Source organism: Neophocaena asiaeorientalis, unplaced genomic scaffold, assembly GCF_003031525.2.
Source record: "Neophocaena asiaeorientalis asiaeorientalis breed wild unplaced genomic scaffold, Neophocaena_asiaeorientalis_V1.1 scaffold236, whole genome shotgun sequence".
NCBI lineage: Eukaryota > Metazoa > Chordata > Mammalia > Artiodactyla > Phocoenidae > Neophocaena > Neophocaena asiaeorientalis.
This window is the reverse complement of record NW_020173418.1, coordinates 926,052-948,022: the sequence shown is the minus strand read 5'-3', so window position 1 is coordinate 948,022 and position 21,971 is coordinate 926,052. Positions and strand designations below refer to the sequence as shown.

The 21,971-nt window shown below is 37.4% G+C and overlaps 1 protein-coding gene and 1 pseudogene across 2 annotated transcripts; one reads left to right on the top strand and one right to left on the bottom strand.

The window, feature by feature from the left end:
- Nucleotides 1-578: 578 nt before the first annotated feature.
- On the bottom strand, nucleotides 579-20,368 carry NIPA2 (NIPA magnesium transporter 2). 2 transcript variants are annotated; one of them, XM_024747279.1, is made up of 6 exons: nucleotides 20,230-20,368; nucleotides 15,534-15,764; nucleotides 14,121-14,177; nucleotides 6,848-6,938; nucleotides 5,501-5,661; nucleotides 579-2,157 (listed from the first exon to the last, which is right to left on the bottom strand). In XM_024747279.1, exons 2-6 carry the CDS (start codon nucleotides 15,670-15,672, stop codon nucleotides 1,523-1,525), a joined length of 1,083 nt encoding a protein of 360 aa, XP_024603047.1. In that variant the 5' UTR covers nucleotides 15,673-15,764; nucleotides 20,230-20,368; the 3' UTR covers nucleotides 579-1,522. The 2 variants fall into 2 exon arrangements, with proteins under 2 accessions (XP_024603047.1, XP_024603048.1); XM_024747280.1 differs by lacking the exon at nucleotides 20,230-20,368 and adding an exon at nucleotides 18,152-18,304.
- LOC112401187 (DNA-directed RNA polymerases I, II, and III subunit RPABC4 pseudogene) lies at nucleotides 20,321-20,497 on the top strand (annotated as a pseudogene).
- Nucleotides 20,498-21,971: the final 1,474 nt, after the last annotated feature.

Here is a 21,971-nt window from a genome sequence, read left to right as displayed (position 1 = left end):
CATAGACAAATATAGAGTTATATCTGTGGTGTTAAAATTACATGGAGAGAGGCAGTTAGAAAAAAATGTCTACAAAGGCCCCTTAGAGGGTCAATGATACAATACTGGGAAAATGGAATTTATTTCATGAAACTTGAAAACTGTTAGCTTTGCCCTGATAAAGCCAGTGAACAGTGAGGCTCCTGTGGTGGCTGCTTACACAGTGGGCCAAGCTGTGGGGCCTTGGGCAGGAGCAGCAGAATGGAAACAAGCCCAACCGAGATACTGACCCAAATTAGTTGTCAGTATTTTTGAGGTCAATCAATCAATCAGTGACTGACAGGTTTTGAAGCTGCACAGAATTAATTATAGTACTCTACCTTTTTTGCATATTTTTGAAGTTTCCTGTAAACTTTTTTTTTATGGACATTTTTAAAAAAACCTATCAGTGACTGACTGACAGGTTTTGAAGCTGCACAGAATTAATTATAGTACTCTACCTTTTTTGCATATTTTTGAAGTTTCCTGTAAACTTTTTTTTATGGACATTTTTAAAAAAACCAAAATATATAGTGGTCCAAACAAAGCAAAGTAAAATATGTGGTACAAGGAAACCATATTTTACAAATATCCTGTTTATTCTGAGCATTCAGACTTAGAAAAGAACTTCGTTTCAATTTGTCTTTTTATTTCAATATGAGCTAAATTTAAGAAATTACCCTAGTCTTCTGACTTCATTTCCCAGAGTTGTTAGAAGAGCTAAATGACAATATAACTCCTTATGAAAATATATGGAAAAAAGTACAAGAGCTGATGTAAAAATGGTAATCAACGTTCCAGGCATCAAGGGATTACTGAGTAACTGAAGAATAAAACCAGCCAGGCTGTAGTCCGACAAAGGGTACGCTGGTTTATTAACAAGGTGCCATCTAGGAAGGCCATCAGATGTTCGCGGTGACAACTCACTGCCTGAGAAGTATTTCAATGTGGTGATTTCCTACCTTTCTTGTTTTTGTTGTAAAAGAGTTCCCTTCATTTAATAACCTAGGAGTCTCTTAAATTAACATTTCAAAATTAAAATAATTCATCAAACAGGAGTCATTTTTACAGGTAAGGTAAATTACAGGATAAGGTATTGAGTTAATTTTGTTTTTTTAAATCAAAAAGCCTTAAAATGGTCAAGAATTGATAGAGTGGGCATGACAAATATACATTTCAGAGTTTCATCACCAATGAAAAAATAAAGCATTTTTATAGACTTAAAACTGTCATTAGTGCATTTAGATTTTGGTGAAGGAAAATTTAAAATACCTCTATAATAATACAATGTTAAAAGAAAGTGGCCATGTACTGAGGTCATTTTAGTGAGCTACCATCATTTAAATATAAGAAAAGTAATTTCTTGGTCCAGATTAGTGAAACCTTAAAAAAGATTGTCTCTAGAGAACATTATTTGAGAACAATGCTTTTTCAGACACATTCTGATACTCAAGTTCACTTTATAACACAATTATAGATTAACCTTTTAATTACATCTTTCTTATTAAAAAGCTGTCAGATTTCCATTTCTTCGGGAGATATTTTCAGCAGTGTGTTGTTCAATTCCACAGGTTAAGCTCTCTTCATTATTATTAAGAACTTCATACATATTACAGAGACTGCCATTCATTACTTTTTCATCTTTCCGAAAAGACACAGGCAGACTTGCGAGACTAAAGTTGACGTCTTTAAAGGCATGCAATAAGAATATTCCCACAATGATTGTAAAGAAGCCACTCAGAGTACCAATGACATCATCAACAGGCATATCTTGCCACTCCTTAAAAAGAATAGCTGAGCAAGTTAAAACCGATGTTGTAAAGAATACGTAATATATCGGAGTCACGATGGAAGTGTTGAATATGTCCAGGGCCCTGTTCAGGTAATTAATCTGTGTGCTCACACAGACTATAAGGCTCAGCAGCAGAATCCAGGCCAGGGGATGTCGCAGCACAGGCTTTCCAGCAAACAGCTCTTTGATAGCAATGCCCAGGCCCTTAACACAGGAGACTGAAAACGCTCCAATTACAGAGCAGATTGTGATATACACAAGAATGTTTGTCTGTCCATGGCGAGGTCCCACCACAAAGATTAATATCAAGGACACAATGACCACAAGTGTCGCAAAGACCACAAAACCTGGAGGAGGCAAAGTCAAATATTTAAGTCCTCAATAGGAAGGAGAAAGAAGTGGCCTTAACATAAAAATCAGCTTTCTTTTGCTGCCCCAGCAAAAGCACATTCATAAAAAGTTAGAAGTACACACTGGAAGATTAAACTATGCTTCATATTCACAAATTATTATACATGTAACATTTTTAAAGTAGCATCTTAGGCCTCATAATTATACAGATATCCCTTGATCAACATGGGATTGAGCTACGTGGATCCAATTATATGTGGATTTTTTTTCTAATACATACTGCAGTCCTACACAATCTGAGGGCTGAATCTGTGGCTGTGGAACCTCAGGTGTGGAGGATGGACTATAAGTGGGTTTTCTCAGGTGCTCCTAACCCTTGTGTTGTTAAAGGGTCAAACTTACAGAAAACGGCCTCAGGCTGATTGACAGCTGTCTATCCTAGAATACTGTACTACTTCCCACCCACTGGGGTGCTCTAACTCCAAAGACAGAATCAGAAACTAGTGGAGAGAAATCATGAGATGACCTTGAATGCTCAACGATTTATAGATGCTAAACAACATTTGTCTAAAATGAGTAAATTTAAAAAATACTTAGGGACAACCACTGGGGTAGAAAACAAATCAGTAAGAGAACATGAAAATAACTGTCAGGGTTCAGGTTGGATATGGAGACTTGAACGCAGCATGATAATAGTAATGATTGCGTAGCACCATGGGCCAGGCACTTGTCTCAGCAATTTGCACCGATTAACTCATTCAACTGACAATTACCCTGCAGTACAGACGCAGTCACCTGCATTTTAAGATGAGGAAACAGACACAACAGTCATTTAACCTTTTTACTCCTCTAATTCTGTCTAGAAGGAAACTTCAAATTAGACAAATTACCATGCCCCCCAAATCAATAAAAACTACCATTAATTTCCTCAGACAGACAAAGATGAAATATGAGAGGAATCAAAGCAGTCAAAATCTGGAGAGAAAGTACTCTGAGGTTTGCACCAACACCTCTGCTTGTTCCCTTAGGGCAAACACCAAACCTAGAGCAGGAGTGAGGATAGGCACGAAGGCCAGCAGAGAGTGGTAACCTGGGGCTTATGGATGTTTCAGCAGAGGAGGTAAAAAAGAAAAAATGGGAATTTTAGGCTAAGTAGCTGCGACAAAACAGGCCAAGATTCCAGAAAGGAGGGAACTGAAGAGGCGCACGCGAATTTTCTGTGTGGTGTCTGTGGGCACAGAGCTGTACACGCCTAGTCAAAGGGGCCAAGTGGACAGCCTGGTGAGGAGGCCAAAGGACTAAGCAGAGAGGCCCGCCTTGTCTTGGGCTGCCGAGACAAGACACTGGCAATCCACAGCTCGCCAAGCTGGAGAGTCCCAGCCTATCAGTTGGGAGCCAGAAGGGCTCTGACCAAGAATAATGGCAAAATGGAAAAAAACTAGCCCCAGCTTACAGGTTGAAGGTCATCTGCTTACTCTTATCTGCCTACCCAAAGAAATTTAAATTCTCTGTGAAGGAAGAAAACATCACTTAGAGCCTTTACACTTTTTAATATACTATGGCCAGCATTCAATTGAAACTGTCCGAAGACAAAACTAAATGACTGAAAACAAGAAAAAACAGACCATAGAAAGAGGCCCACAAATATTAAAGTTTTCGGATAAAGACTTTAAAATACCTAGGACTCTCCAGGGACCTGATGCACCATACCATGCATGTGGCTTACAATACTGTACTGTACATCTGGAAACTGGTGGGAGGGTGAATTTGTTATGTGTTTTTTGCCACCAAAAAAAAAAAAAAAGGAATCAAAGTACAAAGCCAAGCTCTTGGAATTAAAAATACAATAGCAGAACTAAAAACTCAAAAGAAGGGTTGGAAGATTTGAGGAAATCTCCCAAAAGACAGTAAAAAGGCAAAATGGGGAAAAAATATGTAAGAAAATTGATGGTCTAGTTCAGGAGGTCCAATCAACAAGAAGAATAAGAAGAATTTCACAAAGAGAAGAGTATCAAAGAAGTATTTCAATTGCTTCTAGCGTAAGGCATGAATTTTTAAATTAAAAAAGACACATCAAGTACCTAACACAATGGATAAAAATTAACCCGCATCTAGGCACATTACTGGGAAATGTCAGACAATGAGGGCAAAGAGGACATCCCTACATGTTTCCAAAGATCAGTCTCATATAAAAGATAAAGAATCAGGAATTCCCAGGCGGTCCAGTGGTTAGGACTCCACGCTTTCACTGCCAAGGACCCAGGTCAGGTAACCAAAAAAAAAAAAAAAATCAATTGTGTTTGATTTCTCAGCAGCAATACTGGAAGTGAGAAGATAATAAGGTCATGGTAGATTAAAGACATCTTGATATATGCAGGGTCTCAAAAAGTCTCTCTTGTGTGCCTCTCTTGTCTCCTACAAGAGTGGCTCCAGCAAAATGAGGGTGCAAACCCAGGATTTGGGAGATAAGAGATCCATGAAAAAACAAAAGTGAAAGGGATCCCCCAGGATGCTGGTGAAGGAACCCAGGATGTTGACTCTGCTAGTGGCCTCAAGACATCAGTCTAAATTGAGGCCAAACAAGGCTCTGAGAGAGAGTTCCATAAGAGATGACACTGCAGGAACACCAAATATGTCTGAAATTACTGAGAGTAGAATTAGATCACAGGGGAAAAATTTCAGAATGGACTGATAAATTTGTAGAAAACTAAGCAAATAAGATCATTATTAGTTCAGGAAAATCAGAAGTCACAAGAAAGGAAGGGAAAAGTAATCATAACGTACTGTATGTCCAAGCTGAGAATAAAAGTTATGTAGTGACAATAATGTAAAACAAATCATTTAAACAAAACTAAATAGATACAACTGGTAATAGATATAATAATGCCTAAAGGCAAGGAAGTAGTAGCAATATAGCATGTTATTTAGAGCAGCAGCCCCCGACCCTTTTGGCACCAGAGGCTGGTTTTGTGGAAGACTGGTGGCGGGGGTGGGGGATGGTTCAGGCAGTAATGCGAGCGATGGGCGGCGGCAGGGGCAGGTGAAGCTTTGCTCCTTTGCTGCTCACCTCCTACCGGGCGGCCCAGTTCCTAACAGGCATCGGCCCGGTACCAGTCCGCGCGGCCTGGGGGTTGGGGACCCCTGATTTAGAGATACCAAGTTAAAGAACAAAAGAAACAAGGGCGGAGGGGCTGCCAGGGGAAGAAAATGACTGCAATTTCCCTGATAAGCCTTGTAGGACAACTGGCCTCTTCATATGCACATAAAATTTTGATTCAATAAAAACTATGTTGAAAAGTAAAATACAGTAAGACCAATAAAGCTTTTCTTTTTTTTTACCTGGATCTCCTAGCTTGTGAGACATTTCATTTAAAGTCTCAATCTCCTCTTCTTTTGGAGCATGAATAACCATAACTGTAGATCCCAGAATACTTAGCAAACATCCAATTTTTCCATGAAGGTTAAGTCTTTCATTTAGAAAGTATGAAGAAAGAATAGCACTAAAATGGGGAGAAGGTGGAGAATATTAAAATAATCAGCTACTTTTCTCATTTTTAAATATCAACACAACTCAGAATTTATATTACTGAACTCAAACTAAAACATTGTGAGCTTATAAAGATTCTGGCTTTCAGCCAAAGTAAAGAAAATGCAAATTCAATCATAAAATGAAAGTTTCTGGGAACCACCTGTTTCATCATACACTAAACCAGTATAGTTACCATCTTTCTACTGTAGTACATCAATGTGAAATTTATAATAAACAGAGCTATGGTACAAATGTATATTCTATTTAAGAATCTATGTCCAAACCAATGCTTAATATTTGCTCAACTTTAATTTATCCCTACTGGTTGATGCATCCTTTGTACATTTTCATTTAATTCTATGTAATTTGCCTATTATATTATCAAGTTTTAATAATTTATAACTAGTTTTATCAAAATCTTTAAAAAATATAAACCTATAAATATAATAATGGCATATATACAAAAATTAAGGATAAAAGACACATGCCATAATATATCTTTATTTATTATACATAATACATAACATCGTATATCTTTATATATTATGTATAATATATAGTATCTTGAAAATTATATAATTTGCATACTACATTGATTTATAAAGTACTATCTTTAAAAATAAAAATACCTATCAACCAACCAACTTTGGGAATAGTAGCCAAAATCCAGACTTCAATATGGGCTTAGCTGTTTGGGCTAATGATTAAAATAACACAAACAGGACGAGTCTTGTACTGCTCCTTCCAAACAAGGATCCTGGGCCAGCCTTCAACCATGCCCCAATGATTTTCTGCAGAAGGTACAGAAATCTATTCATCACCAACCACCACCTACCAAAGTATACATGTATCAAATGATAAATATTGTAACAAGTGCAACTTAGAGTTTTAAAAAACTGAAATTAAAGTAGAACTAGTGCTGACTTTGAACACAAGCAAGACAAAGAATAAAAGCATCTTCTCCCACAACTTGATAGCTTGCCTCCGCACAGAGGGTAACATTTCAAAAGCAAATTACTACGCAGCATAAAAAGTTCTCCACGTTGCTTAAACGTAAATTATTCGGACCATGTGTGGTTACATGGTACTGAAAACTTCACAGGCTGAAGGCTGAAACCCTAGCTGTTGTTTCTACATGTGATGAGTAGGGTCCTTACCTCACTAGGACACTGAGTGCCCCTAACGGAGTCACTAGGGTGGCTGGTGCAAAGGCATACGCAGCAAAGTTGGCCACCTCGCCAGCTCCCACTTGGAGACAGACAACAAGAGAAAACTCTCAGATAGGAACATATCTAGTCAACACGGAAATGCCTGCATTTTATTTACATTTATTTTTTAACATACTATTTCAATCATATCTAGTAATGTCTGTATTTTCTCCCATCTATTCACAAGGGTTCTCCTGTAAATTAGCAACATTAGAATAGAGTTCAAACCCATTAGAAACAATACAAATCTATAATTTCAATGGAAAACATCTAATTTAGGTTTATATAGGTGTTTTTTAAATTAAAAATTTTAATACTTACATCCTATGACAACAAACACAAATCAGCTAAAAATGATATGAAAGCACTTCTCCCAAGTCTTTTTCACTAGCTCTTCTCTTTTTTAAAACCCAACTCTTACATTCAAAAGGTATTCTTAGGTTCCTACTATGTGCCAGATGCTGTTCTAGCATCAGGAAATACATCAGGGAGCAAAATAAAGATACCACCCTCCTAAGAGTTACATTTTAGTGAGGGAAAACAGACAAAACATGTATGTCAAGTATTTAAGTGTGCTATGAAGAAAACAAAGCAAGGGAAAGGAATGGAGAGCTGGTGACAGGCAGGACATGGTGCCAGGCAAAGATGCTCTGATAGGTAATTTTGACCAATCTGATATGGAGTGAGGGATTTACCAGCAGCTATGGGTATGGGGAAGGGGGAGAGACATCCTAAGCAGGGAGAAGAACAAGTACAGAACTTTGACTCAAGACAATGTCTGGCATGTCTGAACAGCAAGGAAGCCAGGGTGGCTCCAGCAAAGCGAGCCAGGGGGAGAGAAGCCAGGGAGAGTCTCACAATGGATTTTAACTGAGCTGAAAAGCCACTGGGGAATTTTAGCAGGAGAGGGACATGTGATCTCATAAAACGATCACTCTTGGCTACTATTTTCAAAATGGTTATGCCAAATACCCTTTGTCTCTCACTCTCCCCAACATTTAGTATTGTCAGATTTTAAAGTTGGCTAATCTGTTAATGGGAAATGGGATTATTTTATTATGCTTTCAATTTGCATTTTCCCTTTTCATGTTTATTGGCCAAGTGAAATCTTTTTGTGAATCCAAGTGAAGTAGCTGTTCAAGGTTTTTCCCTGTCTATTAAGCTATTTGTTTTCGCTTATTGATTCTAGGTAATTCTTTATATATTTTGAATACAAATCTTTTGTTGGTTAAAAGCCTTTTTTTTTAATACAATGACCTGCTTTTTTTTATTCTCTTAAACTCTTTTAATCAAAAAAGTTCTTGGGGGCTTCCCTGGTGGCACAGTGGTTAAGAATCCACCTGCCAATGCAGTGGACACGGGTTCGAGCCCTGGTCTGGGAAGATCCCACATGCCGTGAAGCAACTAAGCCCATGCGCCACAACTACTGAGCCTGCGCTCTAGAGCCCGTGTGCCACAACTACTGAAGCCCACGCGCCTAGAGCCCATGCTCCGCAACAAGAGAAACCACCACAATGAGAAGCCTGTGCACTGCAACGAAGAGTAGCCCCCGCTCACCGCAACCAGAGAAAAGCCTGCACGCAGCAACAAAAACCCAACACAACCAAAAAATAAAATAATAAAATAAATTTATAAAAAAAAAGAAAAGAAAAAAGATCTTGGGGCTTCCCTGGTGGCGCAGTGGTTAAGAATCCACCTGCCAGTGCAGGGGACACAGGTTCAAAGCCCTGGTCCAGGAAGATTCCCCACGCCATGGAGCAACTAAGCCCGTGCACCCTGACTACTGAGCTCGCGTGCCCCAACTACTCAGCCCACGTGCCACAACTGAAGCCCACTCGCCTAGAGCCTGTGCTCCACAAGAGAAGCCACCACAACGAGAAGCCTGTGCACCACAATGAACAGTAGCCCCCGCTCGCCGCAACTAGAGAAAGCCTGCGCACAGCAACGAAGACCCAACGCAGCCAAAAATAAATAAATTTATTTTTTAAAAAAAGTTCTTAATTTCAATGTCAAATTTTAAAATATCTTCCTTTATGGTTAGTGCTTCATACAACTTGTACAAGAAATCTGTCTCAAAATTCTTTATCCTCTAAATCCTTTAGTGTTCTGCTTTCACATTTAAGCTTATAAACCACCTGGAGTTGACCTTTATACAGAGTGAAGTAGGAACCCTATTTTCTTTTCCAGATGGATTGTTACAGCAATATTTACTGAAAAGTACACTTCCCTATTTCAATACCACCTCTGTCATAAATATACTGCCCATGGACCTATTCTATTGGCTCATGTATCTATCTTGTTATAATACCATCCTGACTTAATTAGTGTAACTTCATTAAGTCTTGATATCCAATAGAACAAGTCCTTTCACCTTTTCTTCTTAAAGAGTATCTTTGCTTTTCTTAGACTTCTGTATTTCCACACAAAATTTAAAATCAATTATCATGTACTACCTAACAACCTAATTTCAAATGGAATAGCAGTAATCCATATATGAGCATGTAGAGAAACGACAATTTTACAATTACAACTATTATAATGATGAATCTTTCAATCCATGAAAATGACATATCCCTCTACTATTCGTCTCAGTAATGTTTTCATTTTCTCTGTGGGAATCTTTACCATCTTTTGTTAGATTTATAACTAATTCCTGTTTCTTAAAATTATATGCTGATGGTAACATTTTAACATTTCATTTTCTAATTGTTGCTGATATATAGAAATACAGCTAAGTTTTGTATACTAACTTTGTATCCAACAACCTTGCTAAATTTTAATTTTATAACTCATCTGTATGTTCTTTGGAATTCTTATACCCACAATCATATAATCAGCAAATAACAACAGTTTATATATTCCTTTCTAATCCTATTTTCTCCCCTTGACTTTCTGCATTGGCTAGAAATTCCAGTAAAATATTGAAAAAGTGATGAGAGGTTATTTGCTTGTTCCCAGTTCCAAAAAGTTAAGTCTTCAATATTTCCCCATTTTTTGCGTTTACTGGGCAATTGTTGGTTTTGGCTTTCTTTTGTTAGCATTTTTTTTTTGGTTTTGGCTTTTATTTGTCTTAGAAATCCTATATCATATTAAGGAAATTCACTTAAATTATTAATTTGAAGTGGTTTCTTTATAGTCATGAATAGCTGAATTTTACTGAAATAATTTTTCTCCTTCAATTTAACATGGTAAATTACAGTGATTGGTTTTCCAATATTATGCCAACTTTGCATCAACAGAATAAATCTAACTTGTTCATGCTATAACATTTTGTTTGTAATTTTTACATATATGTTCGTGAATGAGACTAGACTTGATTTTTCCTTTCTTATCCTGTCCTAATCAGCTTTTGGCATTAGAATTACGCTAGCTTTTTAAGAAGAGTGAAGGAATATATACTGCTTTTTCTATTATTAGGAAATTTCTCAAGACTACAATTATTTCTTCCTTAAATGACTGAAAAATTTACCAATGAAACCATCTGGGCCCAAGGTTTAGTATATGCAAAGGTTTTTTTCTGGCTGCGTTTGGTCTTAGTTGTGGCATGCGGGATCTTTCATTGCGGTGCGTGGGCTCTCTAGTTGTGACGTGCAGGTTTTCTCTCTAGCTGTGGCATGTGGGTTCTATAGTCGTGGCACACAGGCTCCCTAGTTGAGGCGTGCAGGCTCAGTAGTTGAGGTGCACAGGCTTAGTTGCCCCGTGGCATGTGGGATCTTAGGTCCCTGACCAGGGATCAAACCCGCATCCCCTGCTTTGGAAGTTGGATTCTTTACCAGTGGACCACCAGGGAAGTCCCATATGCATAGGTTTTAAAATTATAGATTCAACTGTGTTAAGTTAGAGGAGTATTCCAGTTTTCTATTTCCTCATGAGTGTTGATAAATTTTATTTTTCAAGATATTCTGTCTACGTTTTTTAATCAACTGCAATAAATTTTTCGTAACATCCTGTTAATACCTATAAAACCCAAATTACATCACCTAGCTATTCTACCTTCTCCTTTTCTTGATCAGTTTCAAGGTTTATCAAGTTCATTATCCTGATCACAGACCCAAATGTTTGCTTTAATGCCCTGTTTTCTATTTAAATAATTTCAGCTTTTCTCTTTATTTCCTTCTACATTTTGGGGTTTATTCTGCCATTTTTTTTTTCTATTTTCTTGAACTAGATGCCTCACCTTTCTCATTTTCAATTATATTTATTTGAAACCATAAATTTTACTCTAATTACTTCAGTTATATTCCACAAATTATGATATTCTGTACTTTGTATCAACATATTGAAGTATTTTCTAAATTAAACATATTTTTTAAATATTTTCTAATTTCCATTCTGACTTCTTTGAACCATGGGTTACATAAAGCTATTTCTAAGTTTCCACACAGGTTTTTCACGATATCTTTTTGTTACTGTTTCTAATATAATGATCTGTGAAAAGTCTTCATCAAATCCTTTGAAAAATTAAAGACTGGCTTTATGGTCCTGCAAACAGTGTATCTGCATCAATATTCCATATGCACTTGAAAAGAATGTAGATCTTAAGTTGCCGAGTTCAGTGACTTAAGTGTGTTAAATCTGCTGTTCAAATTTTCTATCACCTTAAGATTTTACTCTGCTTTCCCCATCAACTGCTCAGAGTGTTACATTAAAATCTCACTGTATGATTTTGGATTTGTCTATTTCTCCTTGCTATTCTGTCAACTGCTGCTTTGTATATAAGGCCGTATTATAAATAAAGTTAGAACTGTTAAACTTCCTAAGTTGAACCCTTTGTCTTAAGAAATCATCCTGTCTCTAGTATTGTTTTTTGCTTTGAATTATACTTTCTCTAATATCAATAACAGAAATCTCAACTTTCTGCAGGCATGCTCCCCATCCTTCTCTTTCAGCCATTCTGTAGCTCATGTTTTACAGCGCACTTGTAAAAGGCATGTAGTTGTTTTTGTTTGTTATTTGTTTTTATAATTCCAGTAGAATCATCTTTGCCTTTTAACTGGGGCATTTTGTGTACAGTAGTTATTGATATATCTGGATTTAAATATACCACCCATTTTAAAAGATTTTCTTTTCAAAAGTTTAAAGAACAATGCAACACTTCAAATATTCAGAAAAACAGAATAAAATATAAATGACAGCTATATATCCACCACCCAGACTCCCCAGGTGGCATCACCTAACTGACCCTTACTAGTCCAGTTCACAAGTTCTCTCTCTCAACTGCCTGCTCTGGAGTCCGCGATTACCTCTAGGGCAGAAGTATCTCCAGCTTATCCTGAGCTCTATGCTTTTCCCTGATCTAGGCTAGCTAATTCTTCACTAACATGTTAGCTCTTTAACTTTTTTTTTTTTTTTTCTTTAACGTTTTTAAGAGGATGCTTTTTTTTATATCCTGTCCAGACTTTTAACTTATTTTCAGCAAATCTTATTAGTTTTAGCTTCAAAACACATCCAGAATTCTACCACTTCTCACCATACTCACTGCTACTACTCTAGGTCCATGCCATCACAACCTCTTACCTAATTATTTCAATAGCTTCTTACCTGGTTTCTCTGCTTTTGCACCTATGCAGTCTGTGCCTCAACACAGCAGCCTGAGAGTTCCTATTAAAACCTGAGTCCGATCAGGTTACCTCTTCACTCAAGCCTCCAATGACTCCCCATCAAACATAAAAGTCAAAGTCCTTTCTATAACCTACAAAGCCCCACCTGATCTAGGCCCTTGTTACTTCTCTAAACTTACCCCTACTGCTTCCCTGCACATCCACTTCCTTACTATTCTTGCCTCGTTAATGTTTCCTGAGGTTTTAGTAATCCAGTACCGTATAACAAAGCACCCCCAAAACTGGCAGCTTAAAACAACAAAAGCCATGTTTTCTGTTGGTCAAGACTTAACGGTTTCTCATAGTTTCTGTTGATCAGTAGGTAATTCCCACTCAGGGTTTTTCAAGAGGTTGCAGTCAAGATACGATCTGCAACCTGTACCTTGCTACAATCTGGAGGACCCAGTTCCAAGATAACTTACTCACATGACTGGTAAGTCAGTAACTGGTTATAGCCTGGGGACCTCTCCTCAGGCTGCCTGACTGTCCCCCAGCACAGTAGCTGGCTTCAGAATGACCAATACAATCATCAAGGCAAACCTTAACGCCTCTGATGACTCAGTCACATCATCAATTCCGTTGTATTCTTTGATCACACCAGGTCAGCACTAATTCAATGTGAGAGGGGATCATACAAAGATGTGACCACCAGGGGATGAGGGTCTTTGTGGGCTATCTTGGATTCTGCCTACCACACTTTAAAAGGCCAGGCGTGGTCCTGCCTCGTGGCCTTCATATTTATTACTTCCTCCTGCTTAAAATGTTCTTCCCCCAAATATCTATATGGCCAGCTTCCTCAATTCCTTTATGTCTTTTACTCAAATATTATCTTTCCAGGGAGGGCTGCCCTGGCCCCCTAACTAAAATCTAAACCTATCCATCCTTCACTTTATTACATCCCTTCCCTACTTTACTCCTAGCAAGTGTTAACATTTATCACTAATACACATTTTATCTTGTTTATTTTGTTGTCCATGTAGAATGTAAAGTCTCATGTGGTTAAGAATTTTTTTGTTTGTGTATTGTTTGCTATATCTCCAGCACCTAGAACAACTGGCATACAAAAACCGATCAAGAAATATTTGCTGAATGAATAGTCAAATCAGTCTCTTTCTTATTTCAACTGCCCTTAAACTTAGAAAAAAGTTTACATAATTTAATCTTGAATACTTTGAAGGCTTAGTGTCTTAAGGATCACTTTTTCCATGTACCCTTTAAAAGGTAATCATCAATATAAGCATGGACAGTCTTCTCAAATGCGTATCTCATTTCCAATTTAGAATGAAAATTAATGGAGGGACAGGAATTAAAAACAGGATGTGTTCTATCATCTTTCACTTTCAAAATTACCTTTTTAAACTGAGCATAATTTTTAAAAATACATATATATATATCAGACATGTTTTAATCAAGTAAATGTCTTCTCATTCAAATTAAATAAGCTATTAAACTGCAAAATGACTTTTACAGGCTTAAATTTTACATATTTTGTGTTTTGTTCATTTACAAAAACAGAATTTATTTAAAGTTTTAAAACTGCTGGTAATATGAGGCTGTAATAGTATATGTAAATATTTTAATATACAGCTATAATATTTTCTTGAAATGTCCTCTATACATACTTGATAGCAGTCCAGCCCACCACAACCATTCTTTAAGATATGCATGGCCACCTTGACCTGTGAATGAAAACATATTTCACATCTTTGGAAGAGTGCCAGACTTTAATAAATTTATCACAACTATTAGTAATGACAGATTTTAAAATATCATTTGCTAATTATTACTACGTTGAATAAAGGTTTCATCATGATTACATACGGGATTTCTTAGATAATATTTTTATGATTATCTTAGAAAAGGGGATGTGAGAATCATGTGAATGTGAGTGCCGTATATTCAGTTCATACTTCATTCTTTTGCTTTGTGAACTCAGTTTCAATAAATAAAGAAACTGAACCAATAAGAAGTAGCCCAACTTCAAATGAATCAGATAGTGGACAAGCCACTTAGGTGTGGGTGAGCCCCACTTATGAGGTAGTAACCTTGGAGAAAGGGGTCCTATATTGACCAGACATAAAAAGACTGAGCACTGCTCACAGTGTGGGGCTTCCAGGATGCTCATGCTGCCTTTTTACTTGACTTTCCTCCAGTCTAAACTAATAAGATCCGAAAGCAATCAGTATTTAAGCCGTTGTTCAAAAGAAAAAGCCAAAGTGAATGAACCCCTTGACAAGCGTATCCACACGGGCAATGAGTACCTGCCTTAGGAATGAGGATACACTTGTTCAAGCAGCATATGCCAATACTTTCTCCTCTCTGCACTAAACCTAATAGAGGCCATTGTTTTAAGAGAGTTTAATTAGGTTTGGCCATAGAGATGGCACAGAAAAGAAGGTGGTAACATTTTTTACTGCCAAAGCAGGTTTTCCTGTGAGGTCAGAACTGGGGCAGAGGCTGAATGACAGAACATGACCAGAATGCAGAATAATTCTGAGAGCTGTTATGATGCCTAGGGTCTCGTGACTTGTCAGTAATTTCTGGGGATCAACCTACACCACCCATCAGAATCTCACACAACTGAGTACACTTCAACCTTAGGAAGCCCTCTCTTTCCTTCCTGCCAATTGGAGATCATCAGAAAAAATGTCTTAGGAAAAGTTAAACTTTTACTATCATAGACAAAAGATCCTAGCCTTCAATAGGATTCTGATTCTATCCACATACCCTCATTTCCTTCTCTGCAGTCATATCAAAATTTAAAGGAAAGGCTGGATGCTAACTGGGCATTGGTCCCTACTCCCACTTTGATAATAATTCCAAGAGCGAGTAGTTAACTTATTTTGACATCTTCTTACTTTTTATTTTTCTCATTACAAAAATGATTCTCTATAAACATTTGCAACTCTTGCACAGTTCAAAGTTTTAAATATAGTCACTAGGAATGAAGATATGGTCTTCTACAGTCAAAGAACCCAAGTACATAAGCATACACTGATGTCATTTCAAAGTCACATAGGGCATAAATAACCTACCTGCTCTCATGGAGCCTTTTCTGGCAAGTCGCAGAAGGCCTTTTTTTTTCAAAATGAAACTCCCTCCAATGAAAATGCTGGAGCTCATAGCCAATCCCAGACCAATATAAAAGTCATATTTTCCACGGCCCTGGCTCATTTCGTTTGTTACTTTAAAAATTCCTGTGAATCACATTGATCAAGAACAGAGAAACTGCTGGTGCTGGAGGCAGGATGATGCAGTCTTCAAATCTAAATGATGCAAAAGAAAATGAGATTTTTCACGGAATGACAGGATGCACGGCCACATACAATTCAAAATTTTACTTTCTCTTTTCATAAAATAATAACATTTCTATTGGTACTATTAATTAACATCAATATATTTACCATTTGTATTTAGCACTAATCTAATTATATTTCTTCCAATTATGGCAAAAGATGGGATCTTGATATAAAACCATACTTAAAAACTGAACTCACAGGGACTTCCCTAGCGGTTCAGTGGTTAAGACTCTAAACTTCCACTGCAGGGGGAGAGGGTCTGATCCCTGGTTGGGGAATTAAGATCCCACATGCCATGCGGTGTGACCAAAAAAAAAACAAAACAAAAACTGAACTAATAGAAACAGAGAGCTCCCAGAGTTAGGGGGTAGGGGGTAGGAATGAAGGTGGTTAAAAGGTACAACCTTCCAGTTACAAGATAAATTAGTCATGGGGATGTAATGTACAGCACAGTAACACAGTTAATAATACCGTATTGTATATTGGAACGTGGCTAAGGCAGTAGATCTTAAAAGTTCTCATCACAAGAAAAAAAATGTGTAACTCTTGTGTGGTAATGAATGTTAACCAAACTTAATGTGGTAATCATTTTGTAATATATACATTATGTGGTACACCTTAAACTAATACAGTGTTACATATCAGCTGTAACAATAAAACTGGGGAAAAAATTAAAAATAAAACCACATTTAAATTGATTTTATAAACTCTGGTTTCGTATTTTTAAAATGTTTCCAGTCTTAGCTGGATAGTCCATAGTAACAAAACTTTGCTTTTAAGACAAAACCTTCTAGGGACTTCCCTGCCAGTCCAGTGGTTATGACTCTGTGCTCCCACTGCAGGGGGTACAGGTTCAATCCCTGGTCGGGGAACTAAGATCCTGCATGCAGCGCAGCGTGGCCAAAAGTTAAATAAATTAAATAAATAAATACATATTTTAAAAGTTAGTTTCACCAAAAAAGAAAAAGAAAAAAACTTCTACAGAATGAAAATCAGGCATAAAAACATACAAATCTAGTCTACAAATACATTTACCAATTTCACAAATGTGTCCTTTTTGAATAATCTATACAGAGAAACAAAAAATTTTCTCACTCATATATTTTCTTCTTAGAAATCTATGTAGACATAAGCATTTGGTAATTTATTTCTTATTTAGCCTATTTGGGGGTGTGTAAGGAGAAGGCAGGTGTCACATTATTTTGTGAGCAGAGGATGATGATTCTAACAGACAGATGTTTGCCAGGGTGTATGTATAGTACTGGTGGACTTTTTAGAGAACATGAGGGCCATGGGACCTAGAGGACTTGAGTCATAAGGCCAGAAAGGATGCAGTGGCATACCAAAGACTGCAATTTTTTTTCCAAATAGCCAAAACTCAGAACTCTGCTGACAAACAAACTAAAGCAAAGTGTAGAAAGTGGAGGTAAACACATTTACTTAGCTGCAAGATTTATGATTGGTTATAAATAACTGCCAGTCCAACTTTCTGGTATGTCCTGAGATTTTTAGTCCCACAATTTAACAACTGAATCCCAGAACTAATCTGCAACTCAGTCAGGATCCTTAGTCATTAACCCTCACTAACCAGCCAAATGTTTCCATTCTTCAGGTTATGGGACTCAGGCTTTTCATAAAAGGAACTTAACTTCCTATCTACCTAGCCCCTCAATTACCTTATCCATCCACTCAAACAGCTTTTACTGAACATATGCTATGTGCACTAAGCATTATGATACGCTCTCTGGATAAAATGGTAATAGCTTTTAGACTTCAATGGGGAGACAGACAAGCGACAGATTATAACAGGGGGTTGGGGGATAAAAGAAATAGGTGAGGGAGATTAAGGGGTACAAATTTCCAGTTACAAAATAAATGAATCACCGGGATGAAATGTACACTATGGGGAATACAGTCAATAACAATGTAATATCTTTGCATGGTGATAGATGGTAACTAGGCTTATTATGGTGATCATTTCTGTAACATACAGAAATATCAAATCACTATGTTGTACACTCAGAACTAACATAGTGTTACAGGTTAATTATACTTCAAAACAAACAAACAAAACTTTTGACACTAAACTTCCAGGTATGAAAAAACATCTTAAAAACGGTACTTACTGTAATTGAATACCAAAGATTTGACAATATACTTAAACACAAAGGAATGAAGCTCTCTGCAAATATGCTATAGTTTTTCAAATCTGGTGGCTTAGTTTGAATCAATTCCTTTACTTCTACTTCTTATCAATAAGTAAAAGTACAAAAATGAAAGATAAATTTCAAATCTATAATTAAACTGCTCTATCACCAAAAGAAAAAAAAATTATAACAAAAATAAGTGCTTACAGGTTCCCACCACACCGTGAACAACTGGTTTATCCATGTTTACGGCCCAGTCACCCTCAGCAGAATGCCAGCTCCTGGGCTCCTGCACGAGTCACCTTTTTTTATCCTGTGTACTCAGCTATCTGGCAGTCTCATGTCTCAATACATGTTTGGAATCATATAATTGGTCCTAAAAAATAAAGTTGGCTATTCATGAGTGGTCATTAGTAGACAGAAAACCACTGCATCACTCATATCAGCATCCTAAAATGTAACCACTATTTTATAGACTATAAACTGAAGAACTGTAAAAAGTTGTCAAAGTATACTGGGAAGTCATAGTACCACATACAAGTGAACATGCAAAGATAATAGTAATAACGGCTGGAAAATGGGAGTAAAGAAACCTGGCTACCAAACACGTCAGCCCACTTGGCAGGTATATCCTTCTAATGAGCAAGAGTCACCTAACTTTAATGAACCCTCTTCCTTCAACCGTTACGTTCATGGAACAATGTTCGTAATTATCATACAAGTTCTACTGAGGAAGTAACTACTTAAATCTTCAAAAATCTCCTTTTTGAAGGTCTGAACAGAACAAGCCAAACTATAGTCTGAATGTTCTGGAATCAATAAGATGGAACTTTGTTATCTCCAAGGATGAGACCCAGAAACAAGTCAGGTTTATCTGTAATTCCAATCCCAATATAATGATAGCCTCACAAATACAAATTCAGACTTTAATTATATAAACCTGACCTTCAAATGCCAAATGTGTAACTACTAATTTACTAATATTTACTAACACTTAATGTTAAATTTCACTAAATGCAAGTTAGTGGTGTAAGGTCTAAAATTAAGACCCAATATATTGTGCTGCCTTGACACCTGGTAAAGCTGGGATGACCTGACCACAAGTTCCTGCCCTCCCCGACTCTGCTTTCATGGCTAGGTCCCAAAGCCAAACAACTCTACTTATCATGGGGACCAGGCACATTTCCTGCTTATCCTTGAGTAGTGGGCTTCACTGCCTTGACAGACTGCAGAATTATTAAAACCAGCTAATCACATCCTCCTGCAGGAGCCAAGGGGCCCCTCAACCTCTTGCACTACAAAGCCTGCCTCCACAGTCCCTGGTTCTTTCTCTGCAGCCCCCGTGTGGTCCTGTGTGGTATGCAGTGTCCTCCTCGATGAGTAAAAGTGACTAATAAACTGCTGTCTAATAAACTGCTCTCACATGTCCAGTGTCAAAGGGAGGGAATCCGCAGCCTACCCCCAACCAACAAAGTGAAGAAGAGGTGATTAAACCAATACCTTATCATGTAATCTTACTCATTTTATCCAAAGATCACTGAAAGTTCACTATTCTTAACTTTACTATGTCTACATATAAATTTTTTCCACTTGTTACATAAAGTTGCATGATGCTACTTAAAATCTTTTTCCCTCTTTTTTTTTTTATTGCTATTGACTTACTGTGGAAAACTTCAAACACACAAAAGTAGAGAGAAGGCCTTTTTTGAGCAGTTGGGTCAATCATTTATTATGCATGTGGCTTTGGAGAGCTGTACCCCTCGTGCCCACTTCATTTCCCAACACAGGATCATGGCTCCCTTGAGACAAGTCATCAGTGCCCAGCCACACTACAGCCCTCCCATCCTCCTTTCCACTACTTACAGGCTGCTCTTCACTCCAGGCCAGGTCACACTTCAAGCTATGCTACAAAGACTTCTCCAGTAGCTATAGCTCACAGGCATTTTCTCTCCTTTGCACTCATTTTATTTACAGACAGCTTCATAAAATTTGTTTCTTAATTACTGTTCTATGTTCAAAGATAAATTCTAAGTTTCTTAAAGACAATGACTGGTTCTTTGTAGTGGTTTCTCCACAAAAGGCACTCATTTATAGTGGCAAATACGATTTATAAGCTTTTCTAGAATTAAGGTTATTTGTTGTGCTTGTTCGTTCACTTACTGAACTACAATGATGTGTATGTGGGTGGGGAAGGGTGCCAAGTAACATAAAAGTTACATGCCATCAAGTTATAAAGCAGCCTTCAGCCACTAAACGAAGTAAATGAATCATCTCATTTCACTTACAGTTTGAAAACAGGACGTCCGTGGGCACAGCGGCAAGTCGGAATCTGCTTGGAAGTGCAGAGAAGTTCCTCTGCACTAGGTGGGGACAACAATGGACACCCAGAAGGACGTTCAACCCCCAAAGCAGCAGCCAGTGATATATACCTGTGGAGAATGTCACACAGAAAATGAAATAGAATTACGGGATCCAATCTGAGGCAGAGAATGTGGATAAAGAATAATGTACAAGAAAAGGACTAAAAGATGGGTAGTTTTTGATGCTCGGTGAAACATGAAATTCTGAGGACTATCTTCATTTGTATTTGGATTTGCTGTTAATGCTGTTGTATAGCTTTTGATTAGTGTACTTCATGAATACAACTATATATACATAATTTCATTTTAAAAACCATATTGTATTTAGAGATCTATTAATAGTTTATATAAAGATATTACGTTTTGTTCAATTAAAAAAAAAAAAGGAAAGAAAATAGGACATCAGTGTGAATGTCCTGAAAGGAATAGTTGCTTCACTATTCGCTGACCTGGTAATGTTCTATTCCTACTCTGTGTAACTGAAGGTCAATCATAGCCAAGAGAGCCTGAAACAGAGATTATTTTTTATTTCTTAAGGATTAGCTATGAGGCAGGGCCAGGTTTAAAGACAGCTAAAAAAGAAAGCTTGCTAAGTTTCACTTCATCTAGGTTCCCAAACCAGATATGACGAGCTCCAGGTGGTAACCTGCCCATGTTACCTCTTAAAGGGACTCAGGTGGCAGGTCCCAATCCCCTACCCCTGGCTGTTACTGTTTATTTATATGTGGCCATCTGTTCAAGAAACATACACTGAGTAGCTACAATGTGCCAGGCATTGGAGTTATAAAGATGACCAGAAGTTTCTGTCCTTAAGAATTCCACAGCTAAGGGAGAATTCTGAAAATAAACTATTCAAATTTTAAATACACTCAGACTCTTAGAATTTTCAGCTTGTTCTTTCTAAACTTTAATACACTTAATTTTCACAACTGATTTCACCAATATCTATGAATACTTATACTGTTAACTTCCATTAAATGCAATTATGTCAAAAATGAAATTAATATAGCTCAAAGAAAATAATTATGAAATTGGTCTACCTCCTTCTAAAACGTGGAGAACACATAATTTAAGGAACAGGAAAACATGGACTAGCATTCTAACACCTATACAAAAGGCCTAAATTAAGATTTGTCTTGGGAGTTAGAGTTCCAAAACAAAGTTCCCTGGTGGTCCAGTGGTTAGGACTTGGTGCTCTCCCTGCCATGGCCCTGTGTTCAATACCTGGCAGGGGAAAGACCCCACAAGCCACACAGCACGGCCAAAAAAAAAAAAAAACCCAAAAAATTTTGCTTTGCAAAATGACTTATCATCAATCACCAAAGTTAGCTAACTTTAAAAATTATACTAACTGAAGTACATTTACAGCTTTAAACTTGTCACAGCACTCCTGACATTTCATTTTCGAAAAAGCCTGAAAAGAAATGTGATAAGAGCCTCATGATGAGAAAACAGGCACAGAGATGTTAAGTAACTTCTCATGCAGTTGGTGGGTAGGAGACCCAGGACTAGAATCCAGGTCTCCTCAGCCTTTTGCCTTTCCCACTGGAGTCTCCTTTTAGTCCCCGAGCTGGAATACAAGCAAGGGGCAGCTCAAACCAGGCTCTCAGTGTAGGTCACTGTCTTCACACCCAATCTGCCTCTCCTTATGTTCTGACTGCAGCTCC

What these genes read in the sequence shown, in the direction of transcription:
- NIPA2 (XM_024747279.1), bottom strand. Translation starts at nt 15,672, where the DNA reads ATGAGCCAGGGCCGTGGAAAATATGACTTTTATATTGGTCTGGGATTG. An exon ending in GCACTCAGTGTCCTAGTGAG is followed by an intron (nt 5,662 to 6,847) that starts GTAAGGACCCTA and finishes TCCCCATTTTAG; the next exon opens with TGCTATTCTTTCTTCATACT. An exon ending in TCACAAGCTAGGAGATCCAG is followed by an intron (nt 2,158 to 5,500) that starts GTAAAAAAAAAG and finishes TGCCTCCTCCAG; the next exon opens with GTTTTGTGGTCTTTGCGACA.